At 33.5% G+C, this 22,314-nt stretch overlaps 4 protein-coding genes and 2 long non-coding RNA genes across 9 annotated transcripts; 3 read left to right on the top strand and 3 right to left on the bottom strand.

Annotated features, from left to right (window-relative positions):
* Positions 1-106: 106 nt before the first annotated feature.
* On the bottom strand, positions 107-1,675 carry LOC123311292 (cdc42 homolog). Its single transcript, XM_044895176.1, has 5 exons — positions 1,410-1,675; positions 1,217-1,329; positions 986-1,095; positions 415-609; positions 107-353 (listed from the first exon to the last, which is right to left on the bottom strand). The coding sequence occupies exons 1-5, from the start codon at positions 1,481-1,483 to the stop codon at positions 234-236; spliced, it is 612 nt and encodes a 203-aa protein (XP_044751111.1). The 5' UTR covers positions 1,484-1,675; the 3' UTR covers positions 107-233.
* LOC123311293 lies at positions 1,578-3,514 on the top strand. Its single transcript, XR_006537432.1, has 2 exons — positions 1,578-1,716; positions 3,194-3,514. It is a non-coding gene; the product is annotated as an uncharacterized LOC123311293 (long non-coding RNA).
* LOC123311291 (sphingomyelin synthase-related 1-like) lies at positions 2,740-5,878 on the bottom strand. Its single transcript, XM_044895175.1, has 3 exons — positions 4,965-5,878; positions 4,436-4,710; positions 2,740-3,980 (listed from the first exon to the last, which is right to left on the bottom strand). Exons 1-3 carry the CDS (start codon positions 5,582-5,584, stop codon positions 3,529-3,531), a joined length of 1,347 nt encoding a protein of 448 aa, XP_044751110.1. The 5' UTR covers positions 5,585-5,878; the 3' UTR covers positions 2,740-3,528.
* Positions 5,879-6,356: 478 nt separating this feature from the next.
* Positions 6,357-9,796, top strand: LOC123311945 (another transcription unit protein). The gene is made up of 7 exons (XM_044896080.1): positions 6,357-6,811; positions 6,876-7,290; positions 7,426-7,488; positions 7,552-7,718; positions 8,318-8,669; positions 8,725-9,061; positions 9,306-9,796. Exons 1-7 carry the CDS (start codon positions 6,451-6,453, stop codon positions 9,633-9,635), a joined length of 2,025 nt encoding a protein of 674 aa, XP_044752015.1. The 5' UTR covers positions 6,357-6,450; the 3' UTR covers positions 9,636-9,796.
* A 436-nt stretch (positions 9,797-10,232) lies between these two features.
* LOC123311135 (MLX-interacting protein) lies at positions 10,233-20,250 on the top strand. 4 transcript variants are annotated; one of them, XR_006537425.1, is made up of 18 exons: positions 10,234-10,899; positions 12,344-12,450; positions 12,680-12,753; positions 13,483-13,611; positions 14,328-14,475; positions 14,728-14,814; positions 14,865-14,983; positions 15,141-15,297; positions 15,559-15,711; positions 15,809-16,059; positions 16,402-16,573; positions 16,625-16,693; positions 16,789-16,958; positions 17,045-17,284; positions 17,353-17,480; positions 17,797-17,920; positions 18,027-18,151; positions 18,221-20,250. XR_006537425.1 is itself a non-coding variant. In XM_044894925.1 (18 exons), exons 1-18 carry the CDS (start codon positions 10,619-10,621, stop codon positions 18,334-18,336), a joined length of 2,655 nt encoding a protein of 884 aa, XP_044750860.1. In that variant the 5' UTR covers positions 10,235-10,618; the 3' UTR covers positions 18,337-20,250. The 4 variants fall into 4 exon arrangements, 3 of the variants coding, with proteins under 3 accessions (XP_044750862.1, XP_044750860.1, XP_044750861.1); XM_044894925.1 differs by having other exon boundaries at positions 10,235-10,899; positions 18,022-18,151; XM_044894926.1 differs by having other exon boundaries at positions 10,236-10,899; positions 15,809-15,990; positions 18,022-18,151.
* LOC123311136 lies at positions 10,843-11,755 on the bottom strand. The gene is made up of 2 exons (XR_006537426.1): positions 11,591-11,755; positions 10,843-11,536 (listed from the first exon to the last, which is right to left on the bottom strand). It is a non-coding gene; the product is annotated as an uncharacterized LOC123311136 (long non-coding RNA).
* Positions 20,251-22,314: the final 2,064 nt, after the last annotated feature.

Below are 22,314 nucleotides of genomic sequence, written 5' to 3'. Positions count from 1 at the left end.
ATTTTATATAGGACAGGGCAGAGACAACCTGTCTTGGATAGGCGCTATGGAAACGGAAGGTAGAGTGTGCATACAGCATATACTTAACATTATTCAATGATAATGATCAACTTTCGATAATATATACTTGGATTAAAAAATAATAAAAATTATATACTATAATCAGTTTCCATTACAATATGAAATAACAAAAAAAAACTATGAGATCAAAAAAAAAAGTTTTAGTTCTTTTTTTACAGCGCAAAGCAAGGAAACATATTTCTGAACCAATTTGTCATACTGCAACTCTTGTGTTCCAGTTCGATCATTCGTCCCAACTCGATTATGTCATTTATCATTTGATTGAAATTATCCTGGAAATAACATATATTTGATATTTTTGATAATTTCCAATACATATTATTATTCACCTACCTGCGTTTTTGATGAACATTCAATATGCATTATTCCCAACTTTTTTGCCATATTTTCCGCATCCTCTCGACTGACAAAAATTTTTTTCGATATATTTAGCCTGTCTATTGTTTCAACATCAGTTCTTAAATCATTCTTCAAACCTATTAACAAGAATTTAGCATTGTCTTTACAAGTTTTCACTTCAGGTAACCACTGAAATGTTAATAATAATTAAATTATATATATCTAATGTAATATATATACCTATACATTCCGTTTTTTCATTATATGATGCATATTCATGAAAAATAAACAGACCGGCCAACTTTAGACATTATTGTACATCTCATATTACAAATTAACCCCTTTTCAAATGGTTATCTTACCAGAAATTTTAACAAATTTATTTGATAACTTCACGAAATGCATTTAGTGCGTTATTCGTGGTGGTGTTAGTTTTCTTTCAAGAGCTAAGTAGGTATATCAAGGGTTTTCTAACTATTCTTGATTTTTTCAAAAAGCTCGATAGTGGCTATCGCCGCACTTTTTTCTATAGCGTCATAATCTATTCAAATTTCATGGTACTTACCATTTCTCGTATATTTATAAAAGAGTCCATATTGTCTACAGAATAGCAAAGTAAGAATATGTCCCCATAACTATATGCCTGTGTTCTGAGAATATTATATTCTTCTTGGCCTTAAATAAAATTTCAAATAATAGATATTTGTATTGATGGTCCCCTTTATTTGCGGTCAGTAGAGTTAACTTAATTTTCATCTTAATATTGAAGAAAACGAAAGACATTTTACTTTCTTACCAGCAGTATCAATGAGAAACAAATCATATTTCTTGTTGTTATGAATTACTGATACCATTGAATTTTCGAATATGGTCGATGCATAATTTTCACTTATTTTTTTGCCGCTCAGCCTGTAAAATAAAATTTATGACTTTGGAATAGAACGTTTTTTCATCATTCAAAAATGTAAAAAGAAATGCTTTTATCTCACCTAGATAAAAGGCTAGTTTTTCCGACATATCCGTCGCCAATGGCCACACACCTTATAATTTCAGGGTCATCCATGTTCCTATTTATTTTTTACCAAAATACATTCATATTTAGGTATACTATGATAGGAAATGTGAAAAAGACGAATTCGAAATATAGTTTTCGCTAAGCTTTCCCATCAAAGCAGCACAAAAATCACAAAATCTACTGCCGTGGTATTATGTCATTCCGTTAATGCATTTTGACAATATTTTATCTCAACTAAAGTCATTATACCATTATTGCTTCGTCATATTATGTACCAACAGGTAAGTGATAAATATGTTTTTCATTCACCTGAATTAAATTATCTTTATGCCACCTATAGATTTCATTTATCTGAAGCAGAACAAACTGAACGGATAAGATTCATTAATCCCTAGCTATCTCCGAATTTTCATGTTATAACTTTGTATAAGACTATAGAAATCGATGGATTCATTAATCTGTGATTGTATTGATAAAAATGACTCGATTTATCTTTTATCTCTAACTTTGTATGAACGACATTCAATGAAATTAATTGATAAGGTTTGTCTAAAAGCGCTCTCCCTGGTACAGAACATAAGTAGATAAATTAGCCCTACCATCAAAAGCAATGATTAATATCTTCCTCCAGAAGCAAATAAAAAGTTCGTCTTTGCCAAGGTGATACCTAACGTGTGTGTACGTTAAAAAAAACCGTTGTCAAAGGCTCTTGAAACTTATATTGTCTTAACGTGTAGCATATTATTCTGAGCAAGACAGAGGCGCAATTTAGTTTAGTGCCCATTAGGAGAACGATGACGTATTGGGTGTCAGGTCAAGCCTAATTTCATGATAGCTACGCTAATGTGACAATAGCCAAGTACTTCCGATCTCCGTTTCTATATATTATTTATTCCAAGAGTTAGAAATTCACACACTAGTTTTAGTTTTGTGTGAGCATCGAATTTAGACTGCCTCGTATCTAACATAAGTCACCGACATCCTCTGTTATATGTGCGATCACCACTCGCACCCAGGTCATGAGAGACAGTTCTATCACAGCCCTCTTAAATACAGTGTGTTAAGAGGGCTGTGGTTCTATGGAAAGAACCCTTGAAATCAGTTTGAAAATTAGTACCTACACATCACATGCTGTTCCAAATGACGCTTTTAGAACTTTCCCTTGAAACCGTAGCAAGCGCTCGTAAATCATTTGAATACTGCGAGATGACCGCGGGCATGATAACCGTCACGTCCCTACGTGTAGGTATGGAAGCAAAATTGGGTGAATACTAAATACAGATTATTGAACATTGTCAAAAAAATTTCCACAAGTACAAAAATATTTATTAAGGTATAAATAAATATTTGACATTTTTGCAAAGAATAACTTTTTAAGGTTAGGATGAGTTTGATGATGTTATTTTTCATATGGATTATATATTTTGTGTGCCAATCGGATTTTAATATATTTATATTATGTACAATTTTTTTTTATATAAACGATCTATGTCAGCCTCAATTTAGTGTTATAAAAATACGAATAAACTAAATTTTTTTTCAATTTGTCTATTATGAAACAACACAGTTGCAGAAGACATAAGGAACCAATATGGAACATGTTGAATAGAATATATTCTCGAATGCATTTTTAATATGAACCTCCCGATTCCTACACGACATTTCAGCAGAAAAACAAAACAATTTTTCGAAAGCTTTCATCTCATTATCTGAATCTTTTCATCAGCATCCTTAACATACTTTCAATATGGTCCACAGGCATGAAAATAAGGATACACCCTCACAGCATTTTAGATGTTCACTGTTGGAAATAGACCAACTGAATTTGTGGAAGCCGAATCAAGTATTTGTACAAAAATAGGAAAGGAAGTGATTGAAGGAATATTAAATGATAAGAACTAATACTGCGAAACAATCACAAGAAAATGTTATAAATATTAAATATTTTCATGGAAAAAACTAACAAATAGAATATTACTAATTTGTATAATAATAATAAAAAGTGTAACAAGACAAGAATCAACCAAGTATATAGAAACAATAAAAACTTTGTCATATTATGTACTTCCAACATGTTAACTTGGAAAATGGTTTCAATCACCTTTACTACTTAAGTTACCTGAAGATGTACAGCTACCTATTCTCCTAACTAATGGGTGGTGATCTACATTTGTTAAAGATCTTTTTGCAGTTTCTTTAACTGGTATGATCTTCCCCTTCAAAATATTGCCTGTTTCTCTACAGAAATTCCATAGATTTCTACAGATGTCTTCTAGTGTTTCATACTCATTTGGTATAATGCCCTCTACACCACTTTCAAAATAGGAGAATAGAGGAAACCATATTTTTGTTCGGTTGGAATCTCTCTGCATTAAAGCTTGGTTATTAGAAAGAGTGTGGTAATAAAGAAAGAGTCTGCTTGTTATATAGAAAGCCACAAAAACATCAATGGAATAATGTTCATGAGCAGCCAAAATGAAAAAAATTCCAAACATATTCAACATCCAAGATATAGTATGTACATAGTAAATTGGTCGTGGGGTATCTGAAAACAAAGAAAATTATTCTATAATAAAAATAAATTTCACAATTTCAATGTTGTGAAAATTATTGATGTCAATTACATATTAAATAAATAAATAATATTAACTTTTAGTATCAATTTAGTTCATAAAAAGAATATGTATGACTGATTATATCGATATCTAGGAAAATTATAGAATTCGTTAATTTTTGACTCATACAGCAAGCTTCTTACACAACTTTAGGTTGACTTATTATTAATACCAGTTTTGTTCTTGTGGAAATAGACCTTTACTACTATACATTAATGTTCATGATATTATATTAGTACACCAAATGAGTACACTAGATGTTTAATGAATGGTGTTCGATTTCCATTGTAGGTATTGTCAAATAAAAAACCTACTTATTTTCAATGAATATTTTCTGCAGCAAACAATCAATGGACACTTTTCCTAATAGGTAAGATGTACTTACATTCAGTGATGAAAAAATTGAGCATGGTCAGGGCAACAGTATGGCCACTAAACATGTAATCACCACAAGTCCTGACACCCTGTATTGACATCCCAGCGCCGCGCCAAATAAAATACGCCCTCGATAGTTTGGAAGCAAGGTCTTGGCTGATCAGGGGTTGAGGTGTACATTGAAGGTGAGCACCGGGAACACTCAATGAAGTTATGAGCATAGTAACACAACGTAATAAAAACACCGTGCCAGATAAAGCGAAAAATCTCCTCATCAGAATAAACCTGTAAAGATCAGGAGTGTTTGACATTTTTTCAAGGATTATTCCTTTCAAAGTGATCGAAACTTTCACGAGATTAAATCAATAAAGTTATTAGCAATCTCAGCAGTACGTCTATCATTTCCAAGATAAGTGCAGAAAAATCCAAAGGAAATTAATACTTAATAATAGGTTTTGTTCAAGCCAAAAGTTGTGGACAAATTTTTTGTGAAAAAGTTCCCTTATTATAATATCATCATAATGCACTTAAAGACTCACCTATGTTTATGGAAGAATAATACGAACAACCACATTGTGAATAAAAAGGTACCAGTAACCTCACACATATCAAAAGCCCATGGTATATGAGGAACATTATCTAAAAATATATCTGGAAGTGGTGGATATTTCTGCATATCAGGTACTCTTTCATGAACAATAACCATCACAAATGCAGTAATCCATGTTACAACAACTAAGTACAAAAAAGCAATCAATGCCTTAATTTTTTCAGGTTTTAATTTTTGGATTGCACCATCTTCAGACACTGGGGGTGAAACATGTTCTGATTCCATATATTCATTATACTCATTTCTTTGGTAATGATTCTGATTGACATAACTAGAACTTGGGTGGTCTAAAAGTCCTAAATGTAGTAATAAACTTTGGTTTTCCTTTTGTAAAGCTCTACAAGATATATATAAACATTTTCTATCTCTTAATGGCAACTTATTCAGGGGTTCTTGGGTGAAATCTGCTTCATTTAGAGCTAGTAGACATTTTCCATTTATTCTGTTCGAATCACAAAGATTGAAAATAACTTCTTTGTCAAAACCTTCTTTTTCCAGCCATACTGCAGTATCCTTCACTGTCCAGTCAACTATGGTTTTATTTTCCATATTTGAGTTTTTTGCACTTGAATGTTCACAGTGGGTATGTGATATTTTTTACATTCATTATTAACTTTGTTCCATACCCTAGTTTTAACAAAAACCCTTAACTATCTTTCTGTTAAATCGATATTACCACAACATTGAAGCTATTATATGACGTAGTAATGAAGACTTTGTTTCAGATGAAGCTCTTGTAATTAAAGAACAAACTCGAAAATATCATTCAATTTGGAAGCTTATCTTCATTCTTCAAATAATAGAAATACCTTATCAGGTGCTTCACGTGACATATGGGCATTGACAGTTTGTCTATGATTGACATGTACAATCATAGAGTACCTTTTCTTGTCTCTGTTATCTGCGTCAGGTTCAGAGATATAGAAGATCTCTATCTCTGGTCAGGTTGCGTTCACAAACTTACTCAGAGCAAGCTCTGAGTAAGCTCTGATTACCCGAAGCGTTCACAAACGCGCGGGTGCACCCGCGCATCCAGATTGTACTGGCGCTTTTGGAAGCACGAGTGCACCCGCGCATCCATATTCTACTCGCGCATCTTGATTCTACTCGCGTACCCATCAGATTCTACACGCGCTTATGAAAACTGATCTATGAATTATAATCCGTGGATTACTCCGAATACTCCGTTAAAATTTCGGATAATCGTTGGTTACACTGACAAGGTGATCATAGAACATCATATAATGCCATAGACATTATTTTGTTTAAAGAGTTACTCTTTGATTATAGAGTTAGGTTATTACGATAGAATTAATCTGTGGAATTATACAAAATCTTTGCAATAAAGCATAAATAATATGCTGCAATTTAATATTTAGATTATTCGGTTAATGCTGTACTGAATAACTAGAAAAATGTCATCCCGTTCGGCTTCTGAAAGTGGCTCGGAAAGAAGTAGTAGAAGTAGAACTGGTAGTCCTGTGTCTAACCATGGCCCTGCTCCAACACCGGGACATAATCTGGAATCCCCGGAGTATGAAAAATCACATAGTGAGCATTCAAGATCACCATCAGTAGAATCTAATAGATCTGTGGGAAGTGATTCACAAGGATCCCGATCTCCTCAAAGCCCAAACTCGCAAAGATCAGAAAACCCTGTGAGATCAAGAAAATCAAGATCTAGAAGCATTCAGTCGCACAGAAGTGAATCTCAAAGATCTCAGAGTGCGGGGTCTGGGTCACATCGAAGCAACAGTTCTGGTTCACGTTTGTCAGGTAAAACATTTATTAGCTATAAATTCTTGATTACGGGTGATAAACCAGCTTTATGCTCTCACAGGAAGTCAAGCATCTAGACCTACTTCAGTACAATCAAATCGTTCAGGATCTGCTCACTCAAACAGATCTGGCTCTGCCAACTATAGATCTGGCTCTGCTCGCTCAAACAGATCTGGATCTGCACAGTCAAATAGATCAGATTCTGCACATTCAAATAGGTCTGGATCGGTCCAGTCTAACAAGTCTGGATCACCAGCTTCTGTTAGATCAGCTTCACAAGTGTCGAATAAATCAGGAAAACATTCTAGATCTGGTTCTCATGTATCAACAAAATCAGGTCAGAGGTCAAAGTCTAACAGTCCAGCATCTGTTAAATCAAGACATAGATCACGCTCTGGGACACCAGTTTCGGATAAATCTGGTCAACGGTCAAGATCTAATTCAAATGATTCAAAAAAATCTGGCCATACATCAAGGTGAATATTTATCTAAAATATTATAATCAATTGCATATTACTTACAATTTTGTACAGCATATTTCCTTTGGATTTCAAAACAAATATTGTTTTATCAAATACATATCATTTACTCTTATTGTACAAAAATTTCAGGGCACAATCTGTTGAATCAAAAGCCAGTAATAGATCCAGGTCTGGTTCATCTGGGTCAAAAAGGTAAGAATCAGGAAATATTTTTTGTCTATTGGGAGTATAATAAACTGATTGTGAAAATTCTAGGTCCTCTTCTAAATCCGATAGGAGCAGGTCTAATTCTCCTAACCATTTGCAAATAGATGAAGATGAAGGAAACACGGAAAGAAAAGAGATTGATGATGAAGAAGGAGAACCTCCTCAGAAGAAAAAAAGAGTGATGGATTCAGATAGCGAAGGAGAAGAAAAGAAAGGTGCTAATATTACAATTAATAACAAAACTTTTGGGTTGAATTATTCTTGATGAAAATACACAATCTAATGGGAAACTGAATTATATGATTTTCACTAGGATAGGTATACTTTCACAGTTGCTATTAGCTTTGTTCACTGTGTTCATTTTGAATTAGGAAATGTGAATTCCGAGGTTAGATTTCAGATATTTGCTAGGTTGCGTTCACAAACTTACTCTGAGCAAGCTCTGAGTAAGCTTTGATTACTCGAAGCGTTCACAAACGTACTTTTAGTTTCTCAGAGTATGCTCTCTGAGCATGGCCTTACTCATACTCTACTCTCGGAGTAAGTTTGTGAACGCAACCTTCGATATCTGTCATAGAAAGAAAGAACTCTTAAGACTGTGTACTGAAATTGCTTTTCCTGCCATATACTGGGAATTGTTAGATGTGATTCTGAATCATAGTTCACAATCTCACATTCACACCAGTGCACAAAGAATTATACTGCTTGCAGATGATAGGGGAAATTTTAAATTTCACTGATTCAGTTTTGCACCTCAAACAGAGCTTTTTTGATATCTTGCAATGTACGTGAAAATAATTTCCTAATCTTTAAGGGGTAAGTGCTGCTGCCATTTTTGGAGATGATGCAGACGACATAAGTAGTGAAGAAGAGAAAGAAAAGGAGGCTTCTGACAAAGAGGAAACCACACAACAAATGTCTGATAATGATGAGGCGTCTGTTCAAGAACAGCAAAAGGATGAGGAAGAGAAAGAAAACGAACCGGAACCTATTCCAGAAACACGAATTGATGTGGAAATACCTAAAATTAGCTGTGATCTTGGAAGAGATATACATTTTGTAAAACTGCCTAACTTTTTATCAGTTGAGACAAGACCTTATGATCCTGAAACTTATGAGGATGAGATTGATGAAGAAGAAACTCTAGATGAAGAAGGAAGAGCAAGGTTGATATTCATATTGATGTTTTATGTTTTTAAAATAAAATTTTCTTGTTTATAGACTGAAACTTAAGGTTGAGAATACAATAAGATGGAGAGATGTCATGGATAATGATGGTAACTTGAAAAAAGAATCGAATGCACGCTTTGTTAAATGGTCAGATGGATCATTTAGCCTTCATTTAGGGTCTGAAATTTTCGATGTGTATAAACAACCCTTACAAAATGACCACAATCATCTCTTTATACGACAAGGTACTGGTTTACAAGGACAAGCAGTATTCAGAACAAAACTAAGTTTTAGACCCCATTCAACTGAGAGTTTCACACACAGAAAGATGACATTGTCTTTGGCGGATAGATCACAGAAAACTTCAGGAATTAAAATTTTATCACAGGTAAATAGCCAATTTTAAAGCTTCGCCTTCAATGACCTGATTGGTCCCTACATGAGTGAAAACCTTATCTTAGTGAAAATCGTTCAAAAATTAAAAATGCATAATAATAGTAATGATAATTACCTTTACCCAAGTCCAATGATTTTACAATGATAATTCAAGTTAGATTAGAGAGCTAGATTCTTGATCGTCTACTAGGAATGAAAAACACAATTACAATTACTTATCAGTATTTATCCCATAGGTTGGTGTGGACCCTGACCAAGATCGATATACTAGACTGAAGAAAGAAGAGGAAAAACTGAGACAGTCTGCAAGAGCTGTTAAACCACGGAGCAGAAAAGAAAACTCCCGCTCTGTTAATGTATCAAGACATGAAGAGGAGGGAAGCGACGATGAAGGAGCAATTTCGTTGAATGCTATCAAGAATAAATATAAACCAGGAGCTGGGAATAACAAAGCGGCAGCTGCCACTATTTACTCATCCGATGAGGAAGGGTCTGATATTGAGGTTAAGTCAAAAAAGCAAAGCAAAGTATTAAACATAGAGGAGTCTGAGGATGAATCGAATTGATCATTGATTCCTTGAAAGAGTTCGTTAATGCATATCCAGAATAAGACAGATAGCCCAATAGCCATTCCTTCTCGCTCTATCCCGGATATGCATTATTTACTCCCTTCTTTTAAGTTGTGTAAATATGAGTAATTTTCCATTAAAAAGTTTAATCTCCTTGATTTTCCTGTTTTATTTATGTTGATATGATTTACAGTGAATTTTATCGGTAAACCTAGGTTAAGATGTTTGGTTATAATTGTAGTGACCAAAAAGATATAGAAAGGAAGTGCAATTCACTTTGTCTATCGCTCTTTTAGACAAAGTTTTAGAGTTCACTGATGCTACGCCACTGCTAACGTTCTGTCAAAGAGGAACTCTTTGGTTCTGTCATTGAGTTTGACATTCGTCATTGCCACCTCTGTTTTGAACAGAGCAGAAGATATTGCCAAAAAGCTCTTTGATATTGCTTCTTGACTACTTACAAACAATTAGTTGCTACTGACATACAATTAGTAATCTCAGTAATTTTATTTCCCTATACCCAAAAACTAATCTTTATCTATGATGAAAAGACTCTTTGGTCTCGTGCTGTCTCTTGGACTGGCTGACAGGTGACATCTATCAACAACTACTACGTAATTTGTTATTTTTATTGTAGACTCTTTGGTTCACTTCATGAAAGTTTTGTAAACATGAAGGATAATTACTTTTATTCATACCTACGTCAGTCTGGACTTGCGAATTCACCGAGTCGCCCTAATAATACTTATGGCATTAGCGTTTAATACCTTCTCAGCAGTGATCGAGCTTTGAGATTCCCAGTTGTGAGTTCAGATCACTCATGGAAATATGTGGAATAATTTGTATGTTAACAAGTGACCCTTTAATCAGTCCTTGATCTTATAGATTTGTGATAACAGTAGCTTGTGTGTTTTTCGTACAAAACGTGCTCTCGTGTTATTTTAATATTGTCTTCGATATTATCCTATGAGAATTCGAAAATGTTCGCCACAAATATTAGAGCACTGAAAGTGGAAAAACCAGAAAGAGAAACTATTCATTCTGGACATTTCATGGTATCGCACTTTGAGGCTGAAGAGCAAGATGACGAAGATGAGGTAGCTGTGCCTGTGCCAGAAGAAAATACCAATACAACCACCATAGTGCCTGTCAAGCAATTTTCTACTGGAGTGAAAGATGTTTCAATGAATACAACACAACAACATTTGGAGATTGATACTAGTTTATCCAAATTATTTCAGTGTATGACATTGGCATATAGGTAAGATTTACCCTTCTTCATATTAATTGTATATTTGAATAATTTAAGGTTGAGGTATGATGTTCTTTGTACCTATTGAATCTTTGATCCTATGTAGTGAAATGAGACAAAAAAGTTAGCTAATAGGGTTTTTCAATTATATTATATAAATCTTGGATGATATGAAATCTTTTTGGTTTCCTAATGCATATTTACCTTTACCCAACTGAAGATGTGTAGTGGTAGAATAACTCATTTTAGTGAAAAAAAATTTGATTTAGTTTTGAAATATTTTTCCAAAATCATAATTTACTAATTTTACCAAATTTTTTTTTCACTATATATTTCCTGTACTGATCTTGAAAAATTTCTTTTTGTATATGGTATATGTATAAGGTTGAAACCCCTATGAGATGAGCCAAATAGGCTAAATAGCCAATTATGATTCAGGAAACACTTGATAGCTAGTATTGGTTGAATTTGATTGGAAGAAGCTGCCTAAGTTTTTTTTTCTTTTGTGGAACCTGGACAAATAGCCCATGCACCGATCTAATAGACTTGTCATAGACTCAAAATCATTTTAAACATCCATAATGCAGTATAAACAAACTTGGCCTTCTCAATGGATTAAATTATATCTTTTTAAGATGTTAGAATCCTGCAGAATGGAAGTCACTTTGAACATTAGCCTTATTAATTATTCAATATTCACCCCTTTTATATTTGAAGCCATTCATTTCTATTGTTTTTAGTACTAAACAGTAGCAGTTTCATAAGGATGTACTAAATGGCAGATTTTTGTTGCATTATTTTTGTAGAACCATAATATGTAATTGTAAAATCCACATGGGGATTGTATGCATGTCTGTTGCTTGGATAGAATAGAAGCTAAAGTTCATTAGCCCTTATTGAACTTAGTGAATTTGCGCATTAAGCATCATCTAAAAGGTCACTCGACCTTAATATATATATCAGAAAGATTAGTCGATGTTTATACAATTTGCGCTATAAATAACAAAAATATTCCTTCGTAAATTTTTTTCTTGGGGAAAAATTGGATTGTTACCAGTAAAATTCTAATTGAAAATAATAGTTTTCAGTGAAGACAGTCAGTTAGACTGAAGATTTTGGTGTTAAGTCCGTCGATCCTACATCTATAACCGCGTACCACGATTTAATCGAACCCTAGTTCAATCGACTTGTTCGTGAACTCTAGTTCTGCATTATGTTATGATTATTGTGTATAATATCGATAATATATTACGTCTTATCGATTAAATGAAACTAAAGGCTATGCGAAGTTGAGAAAAAGACCAATGAACGCCGGCGGCGTTACTATTGTGACAAAATTTTTTGAATTAATTATTGCAAAACATTACGCTCATAAAATGTCTCTTGATACTTTCGGATTTTCTATTAATAAAAATTGGCGACTTGATTTTGTAACATTTGAATAACTTTGTAGACAAAAATTAACATCACCAAAGTGGAATCGATTCAGGGGAATAAGACTGCGTTGGAAGGAGAAAATCAGACTGAACAACGTAATATGGAGATGTTGGCATCTTCAGTGTAAGTCAATCATTAATATTAATTTCTATTTACAACCAATTTATAAAGGCTCCAACTTAATAATATTGTAAGCTAAGTCAAATATTCAAAATTTAAATGTTTGTATACTCTAGTAACAATAATTATTGTAATAGTAATAATAATTATGTAGTGTAGAGCTTTTCTGTGTATGTCTCAACACATTCTTTATTTTACACAACTTAGATGTTGATAGAATGTGTTTTTACAGTCATAAAAAAAGTTCCTACGTTGATTTGCCAGTTTGCCTCTCCCCTAGATGTGGATACACACAACAAGCCAGAGGTAAGCAAATATTGAATGTGTGGATCTATTTATCTCATAGATAAAAGTCTTTTATTAGACCCTGTATAATCCAATGTCATATATTATTTCATTTCACTTCCATTCTAATTAGAGCCAGTAATATTTTATTTCATAATATCTCTTCCTTATCAGTTTGTACTCTTAGTTGTACAAAATTATTACTATATTCGATTATCATCAGGGTACTGCAAACACAATGGAATTTCTTCTTAACAATACTTGTTTCAGAAAAATAATCTAATTTTTTTAATTACCTTAACCTTAATAGACGAAAATTGCGATTGCATTGTGTGAAAATTGATGAGATAACAAGCATTTTGTATAAATGCAGTTTTCACTTATACACATGAGAGTTTGAGAAACTAGATCTTATCGTAAGTTGCAGATGGCGCTAACGTCAGTTCTATTGTAAATAGTAAAAAATTTCTTCTGCAACTATATTCATAGATACCTACTTAGTTACCAGAGGATGAGAAATCAGGAAACTTAAAATTAATTCAATAAATAAATAACATAATGTTCACTTTTCTTATAATATATTTATTCAACTTTTTCATTCCACTTTGCGTGTATTTTCGGCTTGTTTTAAATAGAAAACAATTCTCACATCCATTATCAGAATTACCTATCATCCTTGAAAAAAATATACAAACATGTAGTGTTACACAATCGATACATCTGGTCCAAACTCTATTTATTGTACTTCAGGCAGTTGTATTGGAGGGAAAATATTGGAAGAGAAAGTTGCATGCCGTAACTGCCGAATACAAAAAATGGCGAATGTTCCACAGACATCATTCTCTATTACAACAAATATCCAGAGATACCCAAGACACGGTGAGTCAATTAACTAAAGATGGTAAACATCTGAGAGTGATGAGGAAGGTTTAAAATGTTGAGAGTCAAGATCTAAGTGAAACTGATTTGAAATTGCACATTTTTGTCAGGTTTCACTCACATAGCCTGATCAGGAAATCAAGGTCCAGATTGAAGTATCTACGTACCAACCTAAAATGGACATGTAAAAATTCAGTATTCGAATATGCCATAAAAAAATATGGATTCATAAAAAACCATCAGTTGATTTCCAATTTCCATATTTATAATTTCATTCTATAATATGTGAATATTTTGTTTTTGATTTTTTTTTACTGTTTGTATAAATTTAAGATATTACCAGTGTCCTGTAATTGGGCCTAGAGCCTGTTTGGACAATAAAGTTATAATAGTATAATAGTAATTCTTATAGCAGAATAACTGTTAAATATTTGATCAGGCAATCAAAGTTTAGTGGATATTAGCAGATTTCATTGGTTAAACTGGAAATTTTTGTTTATTATCCTAATTTTTTTGGGTACCAGGTTGGTACCTCTCAAAAAACTTTTGCTTTGAGTTTGTAGATACAGTTATGTTTTGTGTAGGCCTTGTTACTGTGTGCTTACCTCACCTTAATATTCAACGTCCATTAAGAGTTCTGCTGTTGCTGCAGCTGAGTTAGGAATAATTTTTTGTTAAATAAATAAGAAAAATATAACAATGTTCGTTATTTGTAGATAATGAACGAAGTGGGTCTATGGGACTCTCAAAGCAACGAAAGTGTACATATGCTTGTGGATGAGGACTACATGGATCTTATGAGTGATACTTTATTTTCAACAATTGCAAATCAGCCTTTTCATTTTCCAGATTCCAGAGAAATTGGTATTCATTTTATTTATACATAATAATTATAAAATAGGAAAAAATCATCTGGTTACTTTTGTGGTGATTTTATCATTAAAATTAATTTTTTTTTATATTCCATTTTATCTTACTCTGTTTTGTTTTCCAAATTTAACATTCTCCTTTTTTACCTTATATTTATGTTCATACTCTATTTGAGTGCATGTATTGCATGAACTTTCTGTATGAAATATATATATAAATTATTCAATTAGAATATTCCAATTACAGCTAAAGCTGGTTTGGCCGATTTCATTCAGCCTAGCCTTGGACCACTGCAGCCAAACCTAGATGATTACATGGATACTTTTGAACAAGGTTAGGAATTTCATTACATTTGTTTTCTTTTGTGAATTTTTGTTTTCCAGAATTAATGTTAGCAAAATTGCCTACGGTACCTGAAGAACAACAAGAATCTATATACAAATCCACTGTAAATTGGCCATACTCTGAGTTGGATTTAATCACATCCACTAGTACAATTCCAGTGAGTTCATAAACTAATTGTTATTCAATTGAATTCCTTGTGAATACTTGTTTCATGAGAATTTCAATAAATTATTCAAGAGTACTTCTCCTTCTATATTGAGTCATGAAAATAAAAAAGTTTTATGAATGAATAACCCAATAATTTTTTGTCTTAGGGTACTACTACATCGCCAAATCCATACACCCAACCCATGCAAACAATTTCTTCTGAGAAGGCACAAATAATCCCCCCACATACAATGCAGTCCTCCAATTTCAATGAAATTATTCTGCCAATAGAAAGTTCCTATTCTCAAAGGCAACCCCCAGCTGGTGAGTTTCCATATTATCATTTTTGCATGTGTTTTTATGGATATTGAATCCCATGGAATAACGTTATCAAGTTAGGATGCAAGTTTACGTTGTATTGATTGATATTGAAAATTATTGGCCTTTGAAGTAAAATATGAAAATATTCCATTTCAGTTTTCAACCCCTTTCATATTGAATCCTCTTAGGACACTGAATTATCTTTCATTCATGATATTAATATGAAATCTATTTTGTACTTTATTCAATATTTCATTTATACAGCTCCCCCTCCTACATATCAAATAAATGTTATTTCGAGAAGGAAACCAGTTACAAGATTGAGTGAAAATCAGATTGCACAGAACAATGCAATGTATAGAAGTTTTCCAGAAACACCTCAAAATATACAGATGGGAATTTGTGAAGATGTATCGGGTAGGTAAATGGGAATTGAAAAGTTACAAATAATTAATTCTTGAATCTTTTGCTGAAAGCTACTGAAAAGTTCTTCATTATAATCTTTTTTTCACAGCAAAGAAAAGTCCTAGGCAGTCCCCTCTACTTGTCCAACCTTCACAGAGTACAATAAGTGAGACACCTCCGTTCAAGTTACCCCAAGCCACTTCCGATCTCAGAACAATTTCTAATCAAGGTTACAAATTTTCTCAACCACTGGCTAGACCCAACATCAAATTCACATCACCAATTTCCCAGGTACACAACAATACCGTGCACTTTCCTTCAGTGCAACCTCAAACATATAACACTCCTACCTATCAAGTAGTAAGTAGGCTTTTCTAAGATCTGCTAGCATGCCGAGGTTCAAACAGCAATTGAAAATTCGCTTAAAATTAATTAAAGATAATGTTTAGTTTTCAATGCAACACTGTTTTTCCAAATTAATTAATTAAAAAATATGAGGCAGGTAAATATAATTTTAATTGATGAAAATAGGCTTTCATTTTCTCAGCTTTAAATTAACATAGTAACTAGGACCTAAACTTGTATTATCCGCAATATTGTGAATTGTTATGTTTGGCTAAGATAACTTGGTGATTGTTATTTTAAAATTTGCAAAAAATAAATGTGAGAATTACTTAATGCCTCAACTAATTATCTTTTCAGAAGGATGAAAGCAGTAGACATTCTAGAAGCAGTGGTCCTTCTAGAACAAAACATCGTTCTAGATCCTCCACACGAGAACCAATTAAAAGGCCACCCCTTTTATCTGCAGCCAGTGATCCTGCATTGTTAACGCCAACAAACAGCGTTTTACTGACTCAGCTCTTAACAAACAGTGAGTATTCAATGATTCCAGTTTCAAACTTGTAAACTCAATATTTTACAGATTCTAATGATCAAACAGTGTCACCACAGAGTAGTAGTGTTCTTTTGACACAACTTTTGACTAATAATGGTGAGTGGCATGAATACTTAAGAATTTATAATATCAGATATGTATTGAAAAAACCTTGATCAATGATTGCTTTCTTAACGTTAATTAAATTTCAGAAAATTCAAATTTGTATAGACAGTGCCAAAGTCCTTCACAAAATAACGGTGCCATAAGAATAAAAGAAGAAAGCACTTTGACATATTTGGCAGATGCTCCTGCTGCCACCACTCTCATCATAACATCTCCGGTCACATTTAATTCTGCTCCATCACCAACTACAGATCAAGTAAGTAAAAAATTATACAATATTAGATATTCCCAATATGTGGTTATTATGGGGTTTTAGCTTATAAAGGGTTTTTTTATTTTCAGTCAATGTTAAACACTTTTAGTAGTTCAAACAGTCCCATTCTGGAACACTCATCTCAATGTCTGAATTCCCCAACATCGTCACAGGGTTCAATAGGTTCGCCAATTCAGGATTCCGGTTGCAGGGATCAGCGAAGGGTCGGTCACATCCATGCTGAGCAGAAAAGAAGATACAATATCAAGAACGGTTTTGACGTGATACATTCACTCATTCCGCACCTGAATCAGAATCCTAATGCAAGGGTGAGTATTTAGCATCAGTCATCATATCTAAGTTGGTCTTAGCCTTTCTCTTTAATGCTTCCTTTCAGTTAAGTAAAGCAGCTATGTTGCAAAAAGGTGCAGAGTATATAAGGCAATTGAGACAAGAAAGGGAACTGCTTAAAGAAGAAATGACCAGTTTGAGGCAGCAAATAGAGAGTTTAAATACTTCGATAAGGTAATTTATCAATTTGCTATACGTATAAGATACAAGGGACACTTTGAACAAAGGTCTGTAATTTTCGAATTTTGAGCAAAAAACTCACATGTGCCACTTTTCTACCACATCATGTCATGGTACTGTCAATGTTATTGTTTTGAACCTAGATATCATGTATCTATGTTCCGAGTGCTACAATGTTAAGTTTCTCTACGAATTTGCTCCAATGGCGTACCCACGTCAGTTTGTCAGTGAAATTAAGCCTTATTTATGAAGAAAATCTGTTCAAATTGTAGTACATACCTATAATGCTTATATAAAAGTATTGTTTCAGCAATTGCCAGTCGTTGTTGCCTACGAATGTGGCGCCCATCAACATTAGAAGAGATGGCAAAATGCAAGAACTGTTTGATGAATATGTTAGAAATAGAACAGTGGAAAATTGGAAGTACTGGATTGTATCCTTTTGATTCAAAACCTAATTTGGTATTGACAATTGAGGTCCAATTAATTTTAATTACATTAATGAAATTCGATAATTTTTCTTAATGAAAAACAGTTTAGTTTGATCTTCAGACCTTTGTTGGTCTCTTTCAATAACGTAGTTTCTACATCAAGTATGGAAGATTTATACAGGTCAACTATTTTATGGGTGGAGCAACATTGTACCCTTGGTGATCTCAGACCTGGTGAGTTCTTTTCCAGTTTGACCCTTGTATACTCGTCAGATTTCATCAATCTCCAAATTTATTTTGCAGTTGTATTGAATTCTTTGAGACACCTTTGCACAAAAACCGAAATTCTTTCCGAACCAGAACGGCTCCCCGATGAAGCAAGGCAAATGTGTTTGTCATCAAAAACTAATCGGTCATAACAAAAACTAACTGAAATTAAAGTTTTAATGGTGCACTCAATTATTCATAATGTATTAAATTGAATGAGATCAAAATATCGAATGTCTGTCAGCTTATTATTGCATTTGTGTTCATTTTGATGTTGAGTAAAACAAAAAGGTCGTATTTCATAATGTCACAAGAATTATTAGGCTTAAGATCAAAGAATAACAACTTCAAGATGTTTTTGACATCTTCAGGCATCTTGCAACATACTGTTATTTCATTTCTCGGAATATTCATTATGTTTATATGTTTGAATTGTATGTTTCGGATGCTGATATACTAAAAGATTCTTGTTGACATTGCTACCTCAAATTCTTGAGTCAACTGTGAATTGTAATGAATATTTTGTCAAATTTGCTTTATGCAAATGAATGAACCAGCATACTTATTGTTTTATTATTGCCATTTCTAGAGTATGAGTGGTAGTTGAATTAATTCTGTGCTCATTTATGTATATAATACAAACATTTTGTGCCATCTATCTAGTAAAATATAATATCTTCATTTAGCTTTCAAGAGTTGATAATAGATAACTCAATATAGTTTTTATTAGAGAATTCCATTGGTAAAACTAGTGTTGCACTGGGTAATTTCAAAATATGCACTAAGTGCGTACCAGTTCTACCATTAGAATTGCCTGTAATGGTCAATTCCATTGGTAGAGAGTTCAGAAATTCACTCAGAAGTGAAAAGTTGAAAAGTATCACGTTACACCAATCCCAAGAATATATGTGTACCTATATACTCGGCGCGAGTCAGTTTTACCAATGGAATTCGCTGTATGTTATATAATGGTGTTTCTTCGACATATTTGTGTTGAATTAAATAGGTGAGCAGGTTTCCATATTCTTACTCAAAATAAGTCAGGTACTTCCGTATTTTTCTGTACATTACCAAATAGTGTGCAATATAAACAAGTTGTAAAAATTGTATTTAGTAGTAGTGCCTTGAAAATGTGTGATATTACATAGTTATACAAATTGCTAAAAATTCGAAACTTCCCTAAAATCATGAAAATGATGTTGAATCCTTCCTTTTCGATATGAAAATGTAATATCCATGGATTGATGTAAGCTTGCAAGAAAATTGAAAATAACCTATTTCACTTGATTCATGAAACTTTAATTGGCAATTATATTCATCGTTAAACTAATCCTTTTAAGGAAGCGACATTTTGATGAACTCATTTCCTGACAACGAGGAATATTTGAAAATTCATATCCAATAGAAGACTTTGGTCCAAGTTGTCAATCCAAACATTTATTAAGAATTTTGCACAACCAAGGAAAAAATAAATATCATGTTTAGATTGGTGTTATATAGAAATATCCGTAAATTCCGCCTCAGCTCTTCAATCTTGGTGAATTTACGAATATTCATAACCTTAACATAATGTGTTAATTTTATTGATGAAAAAAAAATCATTTGACTCTCGATATCGTTTGTTTTACATACATTCGAATACCCATTTTTCGATTAAGTACAAGACAAATAAAATTCAAATAATGAATGAAGTGTACCAGCCTTCTGTACTGTTGTTGTTCTGGTTGTTCATAATTAGAACACATATGACTTATCACTATGTATAAACTACCAGTTTTTCATGGCGAGTATAGAGATAACAATCTTGTCATGCTTGACTTAACAAACTCTACATGCCATGAAAAGTTTGTAGTAACCACATAATTATACTTTATATATTGTGATTCAGTTACAAATAAAATTTGTTAAGCATTATTTCTAATTCGAAGTAATATTGTATAAATTTTTATGATTTTATTATTCTGTTACAGTACTTATAAATGAACTAATTTCATGTTATTTTATAACAGTTGTTTAATGTGAATTTTCGTCACAAATTAATATCTCATTAAAAAATATTTTTGTTTCATGAAGTTTTAATTAGGTATTAATATTGTGAATTATCTCAATGTTTCGGGTGAGATCATTTGATTGTGTATAAACAAAATTCCCTTTTAAAAGTGTAAAAAGACCTTCGACCAATTTATTTAAATAATTTATGGTTCCTGATATTTGCACACAGAACATCAAATATTCGTATTTTGGCTATGGGTCAGTGTTGTAAACCATTCGTTCCGATATTACTGGTGGTACTGGCCCGCATTCGAATAACAATAGAACTCCAACGACTGGACCAATAGGCATCGTCAGAGTTGCCTCTGGGATGGGAATACATAAGGCGCTTTCTTTTTGGTGCTTCATGCACCGGTACAGCTCCGGGCTTCTCGCCCCTGAGCTGTTCCAAATAAAACGGTTATTAGTGCGCCAACTGCGCGCAGCGAGTTGGATGATCAGCTGTTGAGCAAAATGACAAGAGACAAGTCCGGATTCGCGGTTCTTTGGATTATTTGTTTTCAGTTTGACGTTAAAGTCGTTGATTATTAATAAGTTTCACTATTTTTTTGGAATCTATTGCCATATATTTGGTTGAAAAACTTGATTTACCGGGTGAACATTACCCTTTCTTTGCTATGGAGAGTAAAAATATACGAAATACTGGATATATCTGCAGATATAAAACTTGAAAAAACTATTTAACAATGATTTCATCTCTTAAAGCTTCGTTAATAATCCTCTTTGGTAAAAGTAGGTAAAGAGTGTTCTGATTTTACGAAAATTGCATTCAAGTACGTGAAATATCAACTTATTTGAAAAGAAATGCTACATTTTCACTGATGGGCGCTACTAAACTGAAGCTTGTCGTTTATTCATTTGATCGATCTCTAAAAATTATGCATTCATGAAAAAAATGATTAGTTCACTCTTCAAACCTGAAAGAACGAATCCTATCTTCATTCAAAATCATTCAGTTCTAATTCCATCTAACATTGATTCTTTATTCATTTACTCAATAAAAAAACTAACTGACAGCTTCAATTGACGAAAAAATCAATCTTAGGTGGTCCATAAGGTGTATTACAGCCTTTTTATAGTATTAATCCACAAATTTCAACAATACACGACTTCTAATTTTTGTTGACATATGTAAACATAACCAAAAAGTTTGTTTACGGGCTTCAAGCCCTCGACGTGCACCAGCATTTCGGTTGGTGCAAGAGGGGGCAGGGGAAGGGAACGTGAGCTGCTCCGGTGCTTCACGCCCCAATCAAAAAGAACGCGTCGGTGCTCGAGTGAGATGCACCGGAGCTGCCCAGGAGCTGCTCAAACGGTCAAAAAGAAAGCGTAAATAGAGAAAAGGAATACTGACAGGTACTTAGGGTATGGTCCGTATATACCGTATGGTTTCTTTTGGTTAGTAAGTGGGCGGTCCGTATATGTCGAATTCCTGATACTTCGGTGCAATTATGGAGTAGTTTCGATATTCCCGAATGGTACTGTCAGCATTCCCAGAGACGATGCCTATTGGTCCACTCGTTCGAGTTCTATTGTTATTCGAATGCGGGCCAGTAAAACCAGCAATCAAGGCTGTGGTCCGTATATACACTTTGGTTTCTTCTGGTTAGTAAGTAGGCGGTCCGTAAATGTCGAATTCTTTAATAATCTTTGCCAGAAATATCGGAACTGGCCCTTGGTTTCTTTGGTTAGTAAGTGGGCGGTCTGTATATGGTATCTGTCACCAGAGTAACCGTACCAAAGAGGAACACCGTACACTGCTCAGAGACAATCTTCTTCTTCTTCTTCTTCTACGTGCGTTGCCCCACCGGGCTGAACTGAGGCCTAGAGACAATACTCCGAGGAAGATTAGGGTTCTGTAGAGAAAAGTACGTTTCAAAGATTATAGAGCTAACTCTATAATATTTGGTACGTTTGTGAACGCTTCGAGCAGGTGAACAGATTACAGAGTAGGGCAAGCATTGAACTCAAAAAGAATTCAATGAGAGTAGAAGAGAGAGATAGCTACCGCTGTTATCTCTGTGTCGGACAGTCGGACCAAAGAAGTACTGTGGAGGAACACCTTGGGTCAGACCTAA

Source organism: Coccinella septempunctata, chromosome 4, assembly GCF_907165205.1.
Source record: "Coccinella septempunctata chromosome 4, icCocSept1.1, whole genome shotgun sequence".
NCBI lineage: Eukaryota > Metazoa > Arthropoda > Insecta > Coleoptera > Coccinellidae > Coccinella > Coccinella septempunctata.
This window is presented reverse-complemented; position numbering and strand designations above follow the sequence as displayed.

Excerpts from the sequence above, each read along its gene's own strand:
- LOC123311945 (XM_044896080.1), top strand. The coding sequence starts at position 6,451 with ATGTCATCCCGTTCGGCTTCTGAAAGTGGCTCGGAAAGAAGTAGTAGA. Across the intron at positions 6,812-6,875 it reads TTCTGGTTCACGTTTGTCAG|GAAGTCAAGCATCTAGACCT; the intron begins GTAAAACATTTA and ends ATGCTCTCACAG. Across the intron at positions 7,719-8,317 it reads CGAAGGAGAAGAAAAGAAAG|GGGTAAGTGCTGCTGCCATT; the intron begins GTGCTAATATTA and ends CTAATCTTTAAG.
- LOC123311135 (XM_044894925.1), top strand. The coding sequence starts at position 10,619 with ATGTTCGCCACAAATATTAGAGCACTGAAAGTGGAAAAACCAGAAAGA. Across the intron at positions 16,060-16,401 it reads ACACTCCTACCTATCAAGTA|AAGGATGAAAGCAGTAGACA; the intron begins GTAAGTAGGCTT and ends TTATCTTTTCAG. Across the intron at positions 16,959-17,044 it reads CATCACCAACTACAGATCAA|TCAATGTTAAACACTTTTAG; the intron begins GTAAGTAAAAAA and ends TTTTATTTTCAG.
- LOC123311291 (XM_044895175.1), bottom strand. The coding sequence starts at position 5,584 with ATGGAAAATAAAACCATAGTTGACTGGACAGTGAAGGATACTGCAGTA. Across the intron at positions 4,711-4,964 it reads TTATTCTTCCATAAACATAG|GTTTATTCTGATGAGGAGAT; the intron begins GTGAGTCTTTAA and ends TGATCTTTACAG. Across the intron at positions 3,981-4,435 it reads CAATTTTTTCATCACTGAAT|ATACCCCACGACCAATTTAC; the intron begins GTAAGTACATCT and ends CTTTGTTTTCAG.
- LOC123311292 (XM_044895176.1), bottom strand. The coding sequence starts at position 1,483 with ATGGATGACCCTGAAATTATAAGGTGTGTGGCCATTGGCGACGGATAT. Across the intron at positions 1,096-1,216 it reads GTTTCTCATTGATACTGCTG|GCCAAGAAGAATATAATATT; the intron begins GTAAGAAAGTAA and ends ATTTTATTTAAG. Across the intron at positions 610-985 it reads TTATAAATATACGAGAAATG|TGGTTACCTGAAGTGAAAAC; the intron begins GTAAGTACCATG and ends TTAACATTTCAG.